Source organism: Lycorma delicatula, chromosome 1 (assembly GCF_047948215.1).
Source record: "Lycorma delicatula isolate Av1 chromosome 1, ASM4794821v1, whole genome shotgun sequence".
Lineage (NCBI taxonomy): Eukaryota > Metazoa > Arthropoda > Insecta > Hemiptera > Fulgoridae > Lycorma > Lycorma delicatula.
Window position 1 is genome coordinate 158,017,881 of NC_134455.1, and position 18,929 is coordinate 158,036,809.

Consider the following 18,929-nt stretch of genomic DNA (forward strand, 5'->3'; position numbering starts at 1 on the left):
TAAAGGCATTGTGACAATATCTTTACACAATCTACTTACTGATAATCAACGGTAAACAGGCACTTTTAAATTGTTAATTTTAGAAATTTTTCCTGTTAATGAAGAAAGATAAAAAAAGAGATATTTAATAATATATTTAGAATAAAGGAATCTAATAGATCAACACTAAATTTTCTAAACAATAAAAATAAATCAAAATATTTATTTGGTTTTAAATTATTTGCAGTAGTGGTTTGTTTTGTGGTATCAAAATAGATGTACCATACTTAAATTTAATTTAAAGTACTTAAGAACTTGGTTATTCTGAATAAATTAATTGATCAATTGGCTCAATTAATTTAAAACAAATAATTAATCATTTTAGTTAATTTAGTTGACTGGTGATTTATCAATAGTCAAATACAATATGATTATCAATTAATTTAGTTATTTTAAGCAAATATGGTGAGTTGTAAACTATTGTACTACCAAATTATAATCATTTTAAAAACATCATCTTTAGACTGTTTCAGCTGAAGCGAATGCAGTGATCTAGTTCATCTTAATAAATAAATTGCAATGGTATGTTATTAATCTTATTATCATGTAAATAATATTAATTATAACTCAAATTCTAATCATTCTCTTCATTAAAAATATTCTAATAGTCTCTATAAAATTAAATTATACAAATTTATGTGAATAATATTAGCAAAAACAAATTTATAACAGGCTGAGAGTAGAACATGTATTATCAGTAAGTAGATTGTGTAAAGGCATTGTGACAATGCCTTTACACAATCTACTTACTGAAAATCAACGGTAAACAGGCACTTATAAATTGTTAATTTTAACAAGAAAAACTGTTTAAAAACAGTTTAAACTGTTTAAAAATCTGTTTTAAAGTACAAAACTGTAAAAGTTGTAGGCAAGCAGACATGGATCACAAGTCATTCCAAATATGATATATCCTTCTTAAAAAAAACACAAGTATCCCATACCAGACTTACAAGGGAAAGTGAGAGGTGAAGTTATTTTCTACTAGCTCCCTGTTGCACCGGCCCCTGTAGCACGAGTGGTCTTTCATCTGGAGGTCCCAGGTTTGAATCACGGTCAGTGCATTTTCACACACGCTACAAATCATTCATCTCACAGTGGATCCGGAGGTAAAAAAAAAAAAAAAAGCTCCGTGTTGCAGCTTCACCCAGCTATAGGTTACTTGTGTTTCCCATAGCAGTCAATATTTTTATTTTATGTTTATTAGTCAAGTAACCGAAGGCAGATGCAGCCAGTTACACATACAGTAACAGTGGCAGTGGCTGCGTTGGTTGAGCCAAGTGCCAAATACCTTCGCACCTTAAAAAATCTGGATTAAAAAAACCAAAAATTGTTTTTAAATATTTAAAACAACAGCTTGAAAATATTTTAAATATTTTCAAGCTCAATTTTGATGAATATTTTGTTTACTACAGTCAGGATTGGTAAAATTTACAATCATTGTTCAAATATTTTTTACCTTTCTTCATCCTCCTTTCAAGGTTGAATTTCAAAAATCTAGAAATATATGATTATACTCACCAAAAATCAGGTTGATTTCTTCATTTGTTACTGAGAAATTAAAAAAATAACAGGATTTAAAGAAAATTCAAAAATCAATTTAACCCTTGAAAACTCAAAACACTAGATGAAACTCAAAAAATTTAGAAATTAGTTTTTAGATATTCATAACTAATCAGTTCAAACCCAGCTTACAGAGTGATAGACACTGACAGTTCACAATTCATTAATTCAATTCATTTAAGTTTGTGCCATAACCCAAATCTCTACTACAACATTTTACATGTATATATATATATATATATATATACACACACATACACTACAATTTTTCGAGATAAAATACATTCAAAAACCTTCTCATTGAGCCAAGAAACATAGGTAAAAATTTAGTTGCGAAAGGTTGGGTAGTTTTTTGATTATTCCGAACAAAAAAAAACTCTCTTCTGCTTTGTATAATAGTATAGATTGTATAGTATAGATTGATTATCACAATGCAAATTTAATATAAATTATGTAATGTAAATTTAATTCTATCTATTATTATGTAATATTATTCATTCGATTATTTGGAACTATTCAAAGTTCAAACCCTGTTCAGAGTTCATTAATTAAAATTCATTAACTGACAAGCCTACACTATTACATATATATTTTTTTTTTTTTAAATGAAAATTCTTCTCATTTATGCCAAGTAACATGGGTAAAAATTTAGTAGCAATAGATTGGGTAGTTTTTTGTTTATCACTAACAAACAAAAACTCTCTTCCTCTTTGTATAGTAATATCGATTTCCTTCTTCAATAAGCCAAAAAAAAATATTAGCATAGTAAGTCCACTGACATTCAAAATACATAAAGAACCACTACAAGTCAATTTTTTCTGACCATCATGGTAAATGGCTGTTTGTAAAAACCATTTTTCTCAGATAAAGGAATTCTAGTTGGTTCTTATGCACCTCATTAGGTGCTTTATATGTATTACACCCATAATGATGGTGAGATAGGTAGATAGATAGTGTAAATCATCAAATTAATGTACCCTTTTCTACTGAGAATCATTACAATATAGGATTGCTTTAACTTAGCAGGGCACATAGTAACATAAAAATATAACTGCAAATTCCTATTTGTTAAAGCAGTATATATGTATAAATATTTCATATTTTAAAAGGGTGCATTAATTTGTAACTTCACATTACCTGTTCCAGTTATTTCTTCTAGCATGAAAGATAAAAAGTACTAATCACATAAATTCAATGAAGAGTTACTATCTATGTAGTATTGATGTTCACTATACAGCGAGTTCATGAAGTGGGATTGGAATACCTGTGTACTGGTGGGCTTAGGACACTCATATGCTTTATTGAATTCACTAAAAAAGACAGCAGGAGACCATTTAACTTGACACTTTCTCTAGTTGACCTGCCTTAGAATGCTTGCTGTTCTTCAGAATGGTTATAATGATATCAGGGTTGACTTGTGACTCATATCATGCTACTTATAACTGTGATATATATGATCCATGATTTCATATTCGTTTGACTTTTTATATAACGGTCTTTTTAAATATAATAAAAAAATTGATTTTTTACTATAAAAACTATAAGCATGTATAGTATGTTAAACTGAAACCATGAGAAGTGAAGTAGATTTTACCTCTGATTTTAAAAATAGTAGATGCATTGTTGAAACAGCATTGACTCAGAAACAAACCATGTTTAGAATGTTAAAAATGTCATTTTTACAAGATTATGATAGTATACTACAAAAGCAAAAATGAATAAAAACCTTTATTTTTTAGTAAAGAAGAGAAGAGGAGACCTTGATAAAAATTAAAAAAATATTTACTTAAAAAACAGTTGAAAAATATTACATGTTTTTACTCCCATGGTTGAAAAAAAAAGAAATAAGAAAATGGCAGTAAATCTAGTCCAGAGAAGGTTGAACCATTAGTCCAATATCTAAGAAAGTGTTTTAGATAAAGAGTTAGAATTATAAGTCCTCTAACATTTGTAACTATTAGGTTTTTAATAGAATGGATTACAAACAAAAAAAATAGCAGTAACAATTATCTTTGACAAAACTATATTGCCATTGATAAGTGTATTCTTGAAATGTTTATATATACCCTGCCAGTCCTGATAACAAACTTTCCAATGGTTTATTGAAATAAAATCAGTGGTTTTTAAGTTAAAAATAGAGTAACAAAAAGAGAGACAAGTACTTTAAAAATGATACAAACTAACTATCTTGTGTGACAAAACTAAAAGAAAAACTATTAAAACAATATAAACTTTTAATTTGAGGAGAGAATTTTCAATTTTTTAATGTAGGAGTACATTATCACTCTAGACTTCTCACAACATTAATCACTTCTGTGTACTATATTAATTTTTAATAAAAATATAAACTAAATATTTTCTTCTATTTTTAAAATGGTGTCTTTTTAATCAATAAATCTTTAGATAGATGTAATTTAAATTTTATTTGTAAAATTTAATTGACTAATTTGCATTACTAGTTACTGTAGTCTATAGTTGAGCTCGTTGAATTTTTTACATAGATGGCCATTGTGTATTGTTATCTTTGTGAATCATCTATACAATAGTCTTGTTTATGAGAAATAGTGACCTCAATGAGAGCAAGGTAAATAACAAGGACTGAGCCTAACTTCACAATATGGAAGGTTGCTTTAAATTACGCAAGAAACAGTATTTGATCCCTATGTGATTAATAATGCCTGTATAAAAAACAGAGCTATTTAATTTTTTACTATTTAACTGTTAAAGGTTTATCAAAAATAGTTGTTTGGAAGAAATGCAAGTTTTTGCATTAAAATGAAACTGAAATTAAATATATCAATTATATGGTAAAAAAAGTCAAGCATGATAAAAATAATACAGAGAAATGATATTAACTATTACTGAATATCAGATCAGATTGTCTGAAATGAAGAAATATGTAAGATATATACAACTTTTCTATAAGAATTTTTTCAACTAATTTTCTTGAACCATTCAAGAATACTTTTAATATCATAATAGATATTATTACACTACAACAATTTAATATTAATTTATGCATATGACAAAAGAAATTTAAATATCTTTGATTTACCTACGTATTTTTACTCCCTTGTAGGATGTAAAGGAAGTATTGTGATGGCAATAAATGTTGGTTTTCTGATTTCAACGGAAAATATCGTATCTTTTTTGACCATCCCTGAATCCATTTTGACGTAACGTCTGTACGGACGTACTACGTCTATGTACTACGTATCTCACATAACTCAAAAACGATTAGCCGTAGGATTTTGCGAGTTACGACTTATGAATAATTTCTCTCGGATTTCAGCTACTCCGGTGAAATGAAATCGTATTGAAATTTTTAGAACGTTAATCAAGGGGTAGAATTAGTGGTTTCTTTTGGTTTCTGACATGAAAAATTGAATAAAATAGATCTCAAGACCGTATCTGCGGTATTTTTTTTTGACAAATTGGAATGAAAACCAATAAACTGAGGTAAAAAATCCTGTTTATTTGTATGTTTGTTACATGTATAATAAACACAAAACGTTTTAGCAAAACTTGTAGAGGATTTAATTCTGAACAAAATGTGTAAGATAAGTTGAATAAAACAAAGAAAAGTTCAAAAAATTTTAATTTTATTTAGAAACAGTATATTAGACAAAGTGAATTTATTATTATAACTAAAGTTTTTACTACTACAACTTGTAGGCGTACGTAAAAGTTTATAATAAATATTCAAACATGAGCTCGCCATTTTCAACATTTCTGAGCACCATTTCTTAGCACGCTTCTGTAATGCTTTTATTGCTCTTTCTGGTTCTTTAGAGCTGTCCTTAAGTTATTCAGCCGCATCCATAATGCGGACAATTAATTCCTGACGAGAATGTTTATTTGTTTTGTTTACAATAGTTTTCATCCAGCTCCAGACGCAAATATCTAAATGTGATAGATCAGGCGATCTTGATGACCAGGAACCTCCACTATCGATCCATTTCTCAAGGAAATGATTTTCAACATGAATAGTAACACGAGCAACCAATTTACTATTACAAGAGCCGCCACGACTCCCAGTCAAAAGGAAATGATTTAAGTGAGTGGAAATGGCACGAGAGAAGTGGGGAGGCAAGCCATCGTGCTGAAAGAATAATTTGCGTCTCAGAGCTAGAGAAACATCTTCAAGTAGTTGCGGCAATTTTTCTTGAGGAAAGTGCAAGTACACCTCAGAATTTAAGCGGCCAGGTAATATGAACGGTCCAAACAGCTGATTGTGAAGAAGGCCGCATGATGCTAAATCGGTACTTTCTGTCCATGTACGCTTATTGCGTAAGTTGTTCACGCCATCTCGAGTAAAATTTGCCTCGTCAATAAACAAAACATACTTTTAAAGTTGTTAATTTGTATTCAACAAGTTGCAGAACGCCAAGCGAAGCGGGCCGTCTCCTGGGTGTAGATGTTGATTTGTCTGTTTATGATAAGGATTAAACTTGTTTTGTTTAAGTGTCCTCCAAACTATCGAATACGAAACTCCGATTCGCTTAGAAACACGTCTTGTACTGACGCCTGGACTGCGCTGAACTGCATCGATAATAATTTCATCAATAACAGAGTCGTGTTGGGACAGATTATTCGTAGTTGGCACGAATACTAGATAGTGAACCTGTTTCCCGAAGACTGCGATCTAATTATTTTGGGATTTGGAATCCTGTGATCGGAAAACATGTTTCATATTTTACTACAGCAGCTGTAGCATTACTATTACACACCGAAAATGAATATCATACCAGCGTAATCCTCTGTTTAAATAACTACGACATTACTTCAATGGCGAACCGACCACGGTTCAACTAAAATTCACGGAAAACCTTCCATAACGATAGCACAGTTCATAGTACCCGATACTCAATATTCCTTACAGAATTATTTATTTAAACATTAATACAATATTGCGCAGTGTTGATAAGCTGTTGTTATTTTATTGCCAACTTTGAAATAATTTTTTGCACTTCTGTCATTAATAAATAAAATAATTTATTGCATTTCTGTCATTGATAAAAAAATTATCATCCAAGAAGTTTTTATTTTACAATTGTGTAATTTCCAGTTTTTAAAATTTTTTAATAGTAAATTTTTTTTACCAATTTTTCACATCACCAAAAAAGAATTTTAATTTTGTTTACATTAAATAAGTACTTTTATGGCTAATGTATTACTGTACTGTTTCTAAATTCGAATTTTTCCAGCTTTTCTTAGTTTTATATCATTTTGGTCAGAAATAAGTTCTCTACAAGTTTTGTTTAAAGGTTTAAAGATTATTGTACTCGTACGTCAGACAAAAAAACACGGTTTTTACCCCAATTTATTGGTTTTCACCACAGTTTTCTCAAAAACTACTGCAGATACGGTTCTGGGACTTATTTCCGATCAAAATCCCTAAGAAAATTTTTCAAATCCAAAATCATAAGAAACCACTAATTTTGCCCCTTAATTAACGTCCTAAAAATTACAGCACACCTCATTTCACCCGGTAGCTTAAATCCGAGCGAAATCTTTCATTAGCGGTAACTCCCCAAACGAATCATTTTTGGATATATGTTTATAATGAACTTTTCCATTATTTTCACGAGTAGAACAGATTATGAAAGCCTTGGGAGAATTTCGTGATACTTTCTGTACATGGATTTAATTGAAACCTTATTAGTTGTTGATTATAAAAGAAAATATAGTAGAAAAAATTTTATATAGGTGTTGAAATTAGTACTATCAAATCAAAGTTCACAAAATTATTCTTCAAAACTTAATCTTTTATGGCAGAAACTTGGACAACTTCTATATATCTTGAGAAATTACTTTATAGAAATTGAATGTTGGTAAAAATATCGAGGAATATCTAAGGAACACTGTAAAATACAAAAATAAGGAGAGTAATGGAAGTTGAAGGAATGACAGTGGATGAAATAAAATAGAAATAAAAATTGAAATTGAAATGAAATTAAAATTGTATAGATTTGCGAGTGGAATTGAAGACTAACTATTCAAAGGCTAAAATAGTGGGGTAAAGAAGGAGAAATGGAAGATCAGCATGAACAAGGTTAAAGTGAGTTCAAAGAGCAATTTGAACTAAAACAAGGGAATGCAGAGAAAGACTTAAATAGAGAAGTCTGCTACAGAATTTGGTAAAAATTTCACTAATATCATTTTTTTGTGATTTAATCTTATTTAATTTTGTTTGATTAAAAAATCAAAACTTTTATAGAAACTACCTCAACAAACTTTTTATTGAAAGTTCTCAAATTATATAAAAAAGTTTAGTAACATAAAACAGTTTTATTAAATAAAATGATATAGAATGTAGAAAAATGAATTTATAAATATAAATTAAAACAAAAAATAAATAAATAAAAGATTACTTTAATTGAAATTACTGTTATGAAAAAAAAATTGATATGTTTTGTTAGATTTACATTATTTTGTTCATTTAATGAGATATTCCGTATTAACATTAGTAACAAAAGATTATTTGATAAGATATCTTACGACTGTTTAGTACACTAAAGAATTGTTTCAACAGAATCTTTCAATTTTTAAAACTGTGGAAAAGAATACAAAATAATCAGTAATCACTGGACATGAACTACAATAATGTTTATATAAGCATTAATAATTATTGTATTTATTGAAGTCAAAATAAAAGGAAGTTGTTTAAAGATGTAATTGGCATGTGATGTAATGATTCTTTGAAAATATTTTTGCATTGTTGATTGTACATATCTCAGAGTTGTCATATCTAACAACTCTTATAAGAAAGTTTCCAACAGAAAGAATTTTTCAGTAACAATTCACACACAGATTTCTAATAAACTGACTAAGTTTTTCAAAAATAAAAATATTTTTATTAATTTTGATTCTTTGTATAATACTGATGTTTTGCTAAAAATTAAAAAGTAGCATTTATACCTTCATTAAAAAAAAAACAATTTGTTGTAAAACTCCATTTTTTCAACATAAATGTTTTAAAACTGCTTAACATGCAAGCAGTGAATTTTTGAAAACGGACAAGTGTTGGAAGGTAGATAATTTTATCATTAAAGAATAATCGAAAGAGATGGTAAATCTACATTTCATTCTAAAGTACAAAAATATGTTCTTATGATCAATAGTTGCTAATTAAGGGTGTGTTACTGTATATTGATTTATGTTTTGTTTTATGATGTATTTGATCTATAGATATTATTTAACATTCAGATTAAAGACCATTTATATTTATTTTTTATTTCTTCCTCCTACTCCCAATTCACCACCTATTATTAAAAATGTTACTTCATATCCTCTCCCTAATGTCATATAAAACATATATATATATATATATATATACACACACACTCATATATATATATATATATATATATAAAACATGTGAGTGTGTATGTATATATTATAATCTTTTTTCTATTTATTGCTTTGTTACTGTTTGTTCCTTTTCTTCTATATTTTTTAGAGAAAGAAAAAATGAAGCAGTAAGCAGATAATATGCTCGTGCTCTTTCTAGGCTGCAGTTTGCTAGACTATTTATAAACACTGGAAATGTATATATATGCGTGCACATGCGTGTGTGTGTGTGTGTGTGTGTGTGTGTGTGTGTGTGTGTGTGTGTGTGTGTGTGTGTGTGTGTGTGTGAGTTATTGTATACATTTCAGTAGGCTTTTTCAGGAAACATGATTCTGAAATCAATTTTTTAATAATTTTTATTAAATAAATATTCAATTCTTCATTATAAAATTTGTAGAATTTCTTTAATCTAAAAAACAAAATAGTTCTTCCAAGTAATTTTAATCCAAATGAAAAATTTTACTTTTAAAAAGAAAATACATTTTTATTTTTCAGGATTTTTTCTTAGAGATTATATATAAATAGATGCCAAACACTTTTAAGAAGTAATACTTTTAATGAAACTTTAGCAAGCATCAAATTTCTTTAGAGAAATATCATGATTAAGTATTGAGTTATTTTTGAATAAGTTTTTTTGATAAGTTAATTTCCACAGTCAAGAAGGCCATTTTTTTTTTAATTGAAGACTTATCTGGTAATAGAATATACATTTAGTCTGTGTTATTTTATTCTTAAAAATTTTTTTTATTGGTTTATTTAATAATTTGTTTAATAAATTGTAATTTTTTGGTTTTGTTTGTTTTTATCAACTATTTATTTTGATGTAAAATTTAGTAATTAGTACAACTTCAAAGTGAGGGATTGGTCAAGTAATGAGATGGAATAGTTACTAACTCCAACTTATATACACAAGGTTCATGTTTCAACCTGTCAAGGGGCATTTTCTTTATGACAAAATTCAGTTCTAAAAAATACAACCTCCGTACAGTAGGCTGGTGTCAGGAAAGTTATCCACCCAATAAAACATTTAATTAGATCACTCCCACCTAACATCAAAAAGAAAAAATTGTAGAAATGGGCGTAAAAAAAAATATTGCCATGACAGATTAAGTAACTTTTAAGTTTAAAAAAAACATCTGTTCTGGTTTTCAATTTTCTCATTCGTTCATTTTGATTTTTTTCGTTCTTATGTAATTGTTTTTGCTTGCAATTGGTTGTTAATTAATCTTATATAATAAGTAATCTAAATAATCCATTTTATGTTTTTTTCAGGAATGTTACAAATTTTCTTATTGTTAGATAGTTACTGACAAGGAAGCTATAACATAGTGATGCAGTCTAATTCGTTAACAGCTTGTGTTCTCTAATGATAAAATGGGTCTGAATTTTAAAGGTGATTTCTTCTATACACTTTAAGGTATTATAAAATATAATTAAAATGTCTGAATTAGAATTAGAACTTGTTAGAAATGTTGAATAAACCCATTAAAGCTGTGACAAATTTTAAAAATCTATTCCCACCCAGACAATATATCATTAGAAAAATAATTTAAATTGATTGTTTAAAACAATAAAAAAAATGACAGAATTTCAATTTTCAGGGGTGTAAGGGCTCCCTTTCCCTGTGATAAGATTTGAAAAATGTATCCATCCAAATTGCAATTTATTTGGTAAAAAATAATTTTAAAAATTGAAGAAAAGTTGAAGTAATCAAAAGTTAGAAAATTATTTTAAAATCATTATAGGTGGGATTATTTTTTTTTAATTTTACTTCTAAAAATATCTTGATAGTATTATTTTTGATAAAACAAAAAAAAGTACATATAAAGTTTTCGTTAACTCTGACATCCCATCAAAATACTCTCAGTACAAATATCCTCTTCTCATAGAATTAAAAGAAAAAAAGTAGAATCAGTTCCCTTAATACAGGACTTGAACAAAATTTAATTGTAGGTTAAATCTTAGTGAGATACGAGATGGGTTGGTGAAATATAAAACTATATATATATATATACACCAACTCATATATGCACTGAATTTTTTTATAATCAGCTGATAAAAAAAGAAGTGAAGTTAAAAAGACATGCAGGTTATGAAATACATATTACATTATTAAAATTATTGTCATCTGTAAGAAAAGAGCTATAATATAGTTTGAATATTTCACTAAATTACAATAAAAAAGTGGTAAAGCAATAACTACTTTCTACTTACCGATGCCTAAAATATTTCAAGAAGTATGTAAAATGAAAATAATCAAAACCACATATATTGAATTGGTTCTTGAAGATACTGAAGTTTGGAACACTAGACACAATTCTCTGAATATTATCATTTTTTTTTTTTTTTTAATTATTAAGGATCATAGCATTTGATGCCATTTAAAATAATTACTGAAAAAGTTATGTTCTATTTTGGTACTGTTTCCATATTATGATAAACATTTTAGTGATTAATTACATTTCAGTGTTACTTATGTGTATCAACTGTTATGCTTCAATTTTTAAACAGCAATCATTTGCATATACTAGTACAAGACCAGCTTATCAGTGCAAAGTTGGACTTACAGCAGATTTAGATCTTTAAAAAGTAACTAAATAATTAAATTTGTTTTCAGCACTCATATTATATAATATTTACTTAGTTATTTCAAAACATTGATGGTTAGGTAGAAAACAAATAATAAGTCAAGTCTGTAAAATACCAGTTCTAAAAGTAGTCCTAGAACCATTTTTTGTTTGATATTCAATTTACATGCGATAAAAATTATGTGCGATGTTAAAAATATGTACAGTTTTTTTTTTTGTTAAAATATCTCATCCTAAAAATGTATCCTCCAAAAATCAGTATTTATAAACCTCATAGTATTCTGTATTAAATAATTACAAAATTATTTTATTAAATATTCAATTAGTTACTTACTGACTGACATTTACAAATAATGATTATATGTACTTCCAAATTATCAAAGAAGCATAACTCATAAGCAATACGTTGTAACCAAGCTATTGTGCTGGAAAATAAAGTTTTATCTATTTTATTCACTCTGGATATAAATACAAACATGTAGATAATGCACTGTATTAAACAAATATAGTCGGATTGAGGCATTACACGTAATAAACTGTACTGTCACATATAATTTTACACTTATTAATTGTCTTATTTTTAATATAATAAATGATGTAAATCAATATTTTAATATTTTTAAAAAATCTTACAGAAATTAAACACAAAAAAAAGTTTAGTTCATTTTTAATTTTATAAATTAACTACTGAAGGAAATTCCAAACAGAAATGATACTATTAACAAATTTTGTGATTAAATGATGATGTGGATGATTAACTAGTTATCTTTCCTTTTACATAATTTCTTGCTATTAATTGTTATTGGCAGTAATTTAAAATCTCCATTGCTATTCCTATTATACGTAGACTATTTCATTATATAATGACAAACGGTAGTACTTATATGAACTAAATTTAAAATAAAGCTCAATTTTATTCATCAGTTGAAAAAATATAATTGTTAGTAACTTATGCTATTTTTATTAATTTTTTTGTGTTTTCAATTTTGTTTTAATTTAAAATTCTCCTTATTCCTGATTTGTTAAGAATTAAATATGTTTTAACATAGCTAGAAGATAAGGTATTTTCTCGTGGTACATAATGTATATGTTTCTATTATTGTTCTAAATTGTTTGTTTCATTGATATCATTTTTTTATAACATGTATTATAACAATTATTATTTTAAATAATAATTGATAACACAACTTGCATGTTAAGTAGTTGTAAATTTCCATTACTGGTCAGTTTAACATCTGAAATAACATGTCACAGAACACAGGTCCAATTATAACTATATTTTATAGTAGGAATATACATTTGAAAAACAGCATATTTTTTATGCATTTTTTATTTATTGCTCTCTATTCTTTTTTTTATAAAAAAGCACTTCTTGATGTGCCATTTTAAAATTTTAACTAAGTTAAACTCATTCCAGAGACATTGCTCTTGATCTAGATATGTGAAACAGTGCAAGAGTAAAAAAAATCTTATGGTTTTTACAATGAGAATAAATTAACTTTGTTCAAAATTCTAATCTCTTTTTAATTAAGCTTAGTTTAGGTCCTAAAAGTTTGAAATTAGTAGTCTAGTAGACTACTAATGAAGAAATATATGAAGAATTATATGATGAATTATATGAAGAAATTGGAAATAGAAGTATTAGTTGTAATTTAACCAAATTTGCTACTCTTCACTTATTTTTAATTAATATTATTGTATTAATTTTTAAATATAAGACAATTTTTTTTTTCTTTTAAATCATTTTCTTTTAATCATATATCTCTTAATATCCATAACCAAACAATCTGAATAAGGCAAGTCTCAAAGAAATGACACAGTCATTCTTAAGAAAACAAGAATTCCATGCCAGGTGTACAAGGGAAAGGGAAGTTTATTGGTTCACTGGTAACAAAGATTACAAGCGTTCAGAAAATTTACAATTTTCTTAACATTCTCAATCATTTCTTCTTGGATTTCAAAAATTTTAACTACTTCCACGCTGACCATAGGTAGAGGTCCAACATTAATAAGTCATGAAAGTCAAACAGATACACGTAATGAAAAAAAAAGAAGAAGAAATGGGACAATTTCAACCAGTGTAGTTAGGTCAAATTGGTTGTTGTCAATGAAGAAAAAACTGCATACTTTTCTTATATCAGATAATAAAAACAATTTCATAAAAAAAATATAAATATTTACAAAATCTATCGTCAACCAAAATAATGTAATTTAATGCTCTGAATCAAAACAAAAAATCGATATGCTTACGAGACTATAATTTATGTGTGACATGTAACTAAAAACTATCACCTTCCACATATTTATTTTATTTAAAATTAAAGATGAAGTATAGTGATTTTGTAACTAGTTAACTCAGTTAGCAGTCTTTTTAAATGTTTAACAACAAAAAAGGATAACAACTTACTCAACTTGTGAGCTTGTCAGACATAAATAATTAAAATTTATAAGATTTTAAATATTTGTTTTTATTCTAAAATCTAAGTTGAAGAACCAAGAAATAAGAGGAATGTAGTTTAACGTGCCTGCTAAACAATACAGACATATTAAATGCTATTGTAATTTATCTCCAAGTAAATGCTGTGCCCTAACCAACACATTCATGCTACAATGTGCCTGAAACAAATTGTTATTCCAGTAACCTTAACCTTGTGCAGTTGTCACCCTCAAACACCAATAAATTCTCAATGGTCCTTATTTCATAGAACGCTTCAAAACTGGTGAAATACTATTTAAGGTGTTCTAAAATGTGATATAATTCTGCTTCTTTTAGTTTGTTCTAGTGGTTAATCATTTTTATTTCCTTTGTTGTCAATGAAAATCAACATCAGTAACACCCATGTACAGAGTTATTTTACCAATGCTCTACTGAGTGGTCTGATAATCCATCATAGTTATTTTTATAGAAAGGACTTTATTATCTTCCTAAAAATTACATGTAGGTTTTTTTTTACCCAGAATAAGTCTCCTTATTAATGTCCATGAAAACAATGTTATCTAAGTAATTAAGAAATCATATCAAATAATGATAATTATACTTAACCATCTCTTTTCACATTTTTAAGAAATGTGAATACATTTTGTAATATTTCAACTAACTGAATTATATACTTCATGGAAGAAATATATTGATATCATTTGAATAAGTAAACTCATATTACATATTATTTAAAATTTTATATTTAAGGTGCTCATTCAATTAATAATTCCAGTAGATCCAAGAATTGAGAATGCCAAAGAGCTAGAGACATTTATGAAACATCATTTTTAACTATTTGTGGTAGAACCAATTCATTTCAATCAGTTTTGATTACAGTCCAAATAATTAGCATCTTCATTATGATAATGCCATTATCCTATTGGCCTTTATTAGCCTTTTTTTGTTTACTACATTTAAATTAGCCTTATTATTGAAGTCTCCTGAAGTTGAAAAAATGGCTCTTGAACAGATTTTGAATTCTACACAACAAATTACTTGGAAATTGAACTTGCCAACACAAAATAATGTAGATGGTTTTTGCAATCTCTTTTTCTTTTGAGAACTAATAAAACATAAAAAAATAAGGAGTTGTGGAATCAAATTAGATTATTTCACAACAGACAAACCCATGACCAGTTAACAAACTGATAAAAAGCAGGAATTAGGAACGTAAAAACAGAACATTAACTGACTCAGCTTCATCCTTGTGGTGGTAATTTATAAAAAGCCACCCATAGACTATCACATCCAATTCGTCTGACTTATTGCGTTCATCTTCTCAATTTTATTTGGACAAACTCAGACAAAAAGAAGGCAAACTTAATCATTAAATAGTTGACATAAGTCTTCACTACAAATGCATTATTTTACTATCTAAACAATCTTTAAACATTTTTTTTAAATATTTGTAAAATATTTTTTTTTGTAGTTCATAATTTTTATTTTGTTTCATTTATTTTATTAATTATTATTATTTTATATCTAATATAATGCTTAATAAAATATATTGATATACTGGGCTATAAATTTATTTTGGAGAAGTCCATATGTCCACTGATAATGATTATTCAATGGTCAAAATTCCACACCTACTTCTAGCTTTTTATTTTTTTTAAATTGGTTTTGAATGTTTCTCTACTTTACTTGCAGTAAACTGCCATAATTTGAATGAAGTGGTCACAAATGTTGTTTTTTCATTAAAATAAAAATTTAATATTTTGCATAAACATTATATTCAGTAAACAGAGTTAGTGTGTAAATATGTGAAAAACAGAACCTTAAGCCTAATTTATCTTCAAAAATTGTTTACTCGTTCATCTATCTCCCTCCTGAAACATTAAAAAAAATGAAGTTCATGAACAAATGAGACATCTATGACATTGCAGTTGAATTACTTCATAATTCTTCATGAGTTATTAGCATCACCTTTTTCCTGTAATTACTTATATTTACAATTTGAAGAGAAGTCTAGTAGATCCTGCACTGTCCTGTGACAGTCTTCTCTCATAATTTTAATATTTAAACTGAGCAAGTCTGCAAAATTTTGACCATTTTATAGTCCAGTCAGTTCTTTATGTTCTTTCCAAACTATTAAAAAACCTTTTTCATTGTTTGCAGTACTTTATTGTTGACCAACATATAATGTTTAATCATAAATTTGCATTCAGATTATAACAGTCTAAGAATTATCAGTTAAAACAAGTTACTGATTTAATTTTTGTTATATTAGAAAAGAAAATTGTATGTGAGATGAAGTTTCTGGGATGTGAGTGCAACATTTCATAAGATTATGATCTATTTTATCTTGGTAATTCATTTTATAATCCGAAACAAACTCATCTTGACACTTAGTACCTTTTCCATTCTTTCTTGCAGGAGAAATTCTATGTCATTCTATAAATTTAATATTTAATTTCATTCCTTAGCTAAAGCCTGTAATATCTTCAATGTTTAAAAAAAACACATCAATGAAAATATATAACTGGTTTCAAATTTTCAGTTAATCTAAATACTACATAAATCGTAATACCAAATGTCTGAAGTATCATTATTTTTTGTAAAGATAGTATAGAATTTAGAAGGCATATTAGTGAGGCCACATTGAAAGTACAGTAAATAGAATTATGAAAGTCATACTAAAAATTAATTTTTTAATGTTAAATTTTGTGCAAATATGATTATTCACAACAATTACCTGATCATTCTCTCACCTATTGTTTTCCCTCCTCCTCTACAACCTCCTTCTACCATCCTATGTTCACCAACTGAAGTCAATGGTGCCTTTCACCCAAGCAATACTATTATTGTATACCAGTACCTACAGCAACATCAATACTGCACCAAAGCACAGCCTAAATCTGAAACAGAAAGAAAATAATTAAAAACCTTTGAAATACTTTGTTGTTTTTTTTTTTTAATTATAGAATATTTTTGCAATTGACTTTAGTAAAAGGATGTTCTCAATTCAATATGTATTTATCTTTATTATAATTTATTATCAAGGAATAAGAGAATTATTATTTAATTCTCTTTTGCCCATAAAAAAATTTAGTCAGAAATTTTTCTTTCAATAAAAAAATACAGAATATAAATAATGCAGTTATAACTCAACTGCCATTTCATATCAAATTTAATGAAAGATCAAGATACTTGTACAGACAAAGAGGTGAAAGTAACATTAGTACTTGTAATATGTATTACCCTGACATGAATAATTTAATTTTTTTAAGCATGCTTTGAATTAAAAGTTTTATTTAAAACCACGGCTTTTTAAATGATAAACCAAATTAATATTATTTAATACAGATTAGAAAAAAAGAAGATATATGAAACGTAAACAAAAAATTTGTTCAATCTATATTTATAAGAAAAATACAAAAAAAAATTGGGAAAATTATTTGGCTTTGAATAGTTCAAGTTGAAATAAGCAGTTACTGTTGAAATTATTCAAAAGTACAACAAATTATTTTATTGTATAAATTATTTTAGTATCTAAACAATTTTTAACAGTTTTTTTTTTTTTTAATTTTTGTAAATATTTTTTTTTGTAGTTCATAATTTTTATTTTGTTTTATTTATTTTATTAATTATTATATTATATTTAATATAATGCTTAATAAAATATATTGATATACTGGGCTATAAATGTATTTTGGAGAAGTCCGTATGTCTACTGATAATGATTATTCAATGGTCAAAATTTCACACCTACTTCTAACTTTTTATTTTTTTTTAAATTGGTTTCAAATTTTTCTCTACTTTACTTGCAGTAAACTGCCGGAATCTGAAGTAAGTTGTCACAAATGCATTTTTTTCATTATAATAAAAATTTAATATTTTGTATAAACATTATATTCATTAAACAGAGCTAGTGTGTAAATATGTGAAAAATAGAATGTAAAACATAAGAGAATTCTTTTTTCTTTTCAGGAGTATTATGATTATGTGGGAATAATATATCCACATGATCACATAAAATATTGGAGAAGAAACTAGTTTACCAGATGATATACATCAGTCAGTAGTGTAAAACTTTTACAACAGGAAGGAGATCAACTTCAGAATGGGAGGTCTTGAAACTAGATGAATTAGTTAAATAATTAATACTGTTATGTTACAAGATTTTCCAACAGAAAGAGAAGAAAAATAGCAAAAACTTTTTATATGTGCTGTTTAAATTAGAAGGATAAATAAAAACAAAATAATAAAGTCTTCTAAAGAGATTATGAAATATTATAAAGGAACACAGCTTTTTAAAACACTGTGATAAAAAAATAATGTTTGATAGTTATAAATTATCTTCTGACTTAAGTGGAATGTAATTTCTGATGTAAGACCATACAGAAATGCAGTGGTGTTTGCAGAATTCTGTTAAGGGGAGGATCATTACTAAAATTGTTTACAATTGACATCAGTATTTTAAATTTTGTGTGTTATTTTATTATTATTACTATTATTGTTATTATTATATCATGTTATCATATATTTATTTTACAATGTTCGAATTTATTTATTTATTTATTTAGCGTATGTCACCAAAACACAACACCAATTACAATCAAAATTACAAAAAGATTTAACAAACTAATATATGCCACTGATTCTGGAGTCGCCATCAGGAAATCTTCAGGATTCGCTTCATAAGCTGTCCTAGGGCAAACTTCTGTGATGTGTCTAACAGTTTGATTTTCACCACACTCACAAAGGGGTGTCTGTGTTTTACCCCATTTATACAGGAAACAGGCACACCTACCATGCTGAGTTCGTATTTTGTTTAGCGTTGATCATGACTTACATGGTAAGTCAAAACCCAGCGGCGTTTGAGTAATACATGGGAGTTGGTTATTCTGCTTTGTAGTCCATTCTTGATGCCAGGCGCCAGTTAGGTTAAATCTGTTCTCTGTGGCAGC

At 27.1% G+C, this 18,929-nt stretch overlaps 1 protein-coding gene and 1 long non-coding RNA gene across 6 annotated transcripts in view; one reads left to right on the top strand and one right to left on the bottom strand.

Moving 5' to 3' along the window:
- The window catches only part of LOC142324692 (synaptic vesicle glycoprotein 2B), a 241,801-nt gene that overhangs the window by 51,317 nt on the left and 171,555 nt on the right, over window positions 1–18,929 (bottom strand). For 4 of the 5 annotated variants that reach the window (XM_075365602.1, XM_075365595.1, XM_075365618.1 and 1 more), the window contains one exon: window positions 16,731–16,877. In XM_075365602.1, coding sequence (XP_075221717.1) covers window positions 16,731–16,770 — 40 coding nt within the window. In that variant the 5' untranslated portion in view covers window positions 16,771–16,877. Of the gene's footprint in view, window positions 1–16,714; window positions 16,878–18,929 lie in introns of those variants that run through there. The other variant, XM_075365626.1, reaches the window with a different exon arrangement.
- On the top strand, window positions 503–18,143 carry LOC142324714 (uncharacterized). The gene is made up of 3 exons (XR_012756370.1): window positions 503–561; window positions 10,225–10,369; window positions 17,950–18,143. It is a non-coding gene; the product is annotated as an uncharacterized LOC142324714 (long non-coding RNA).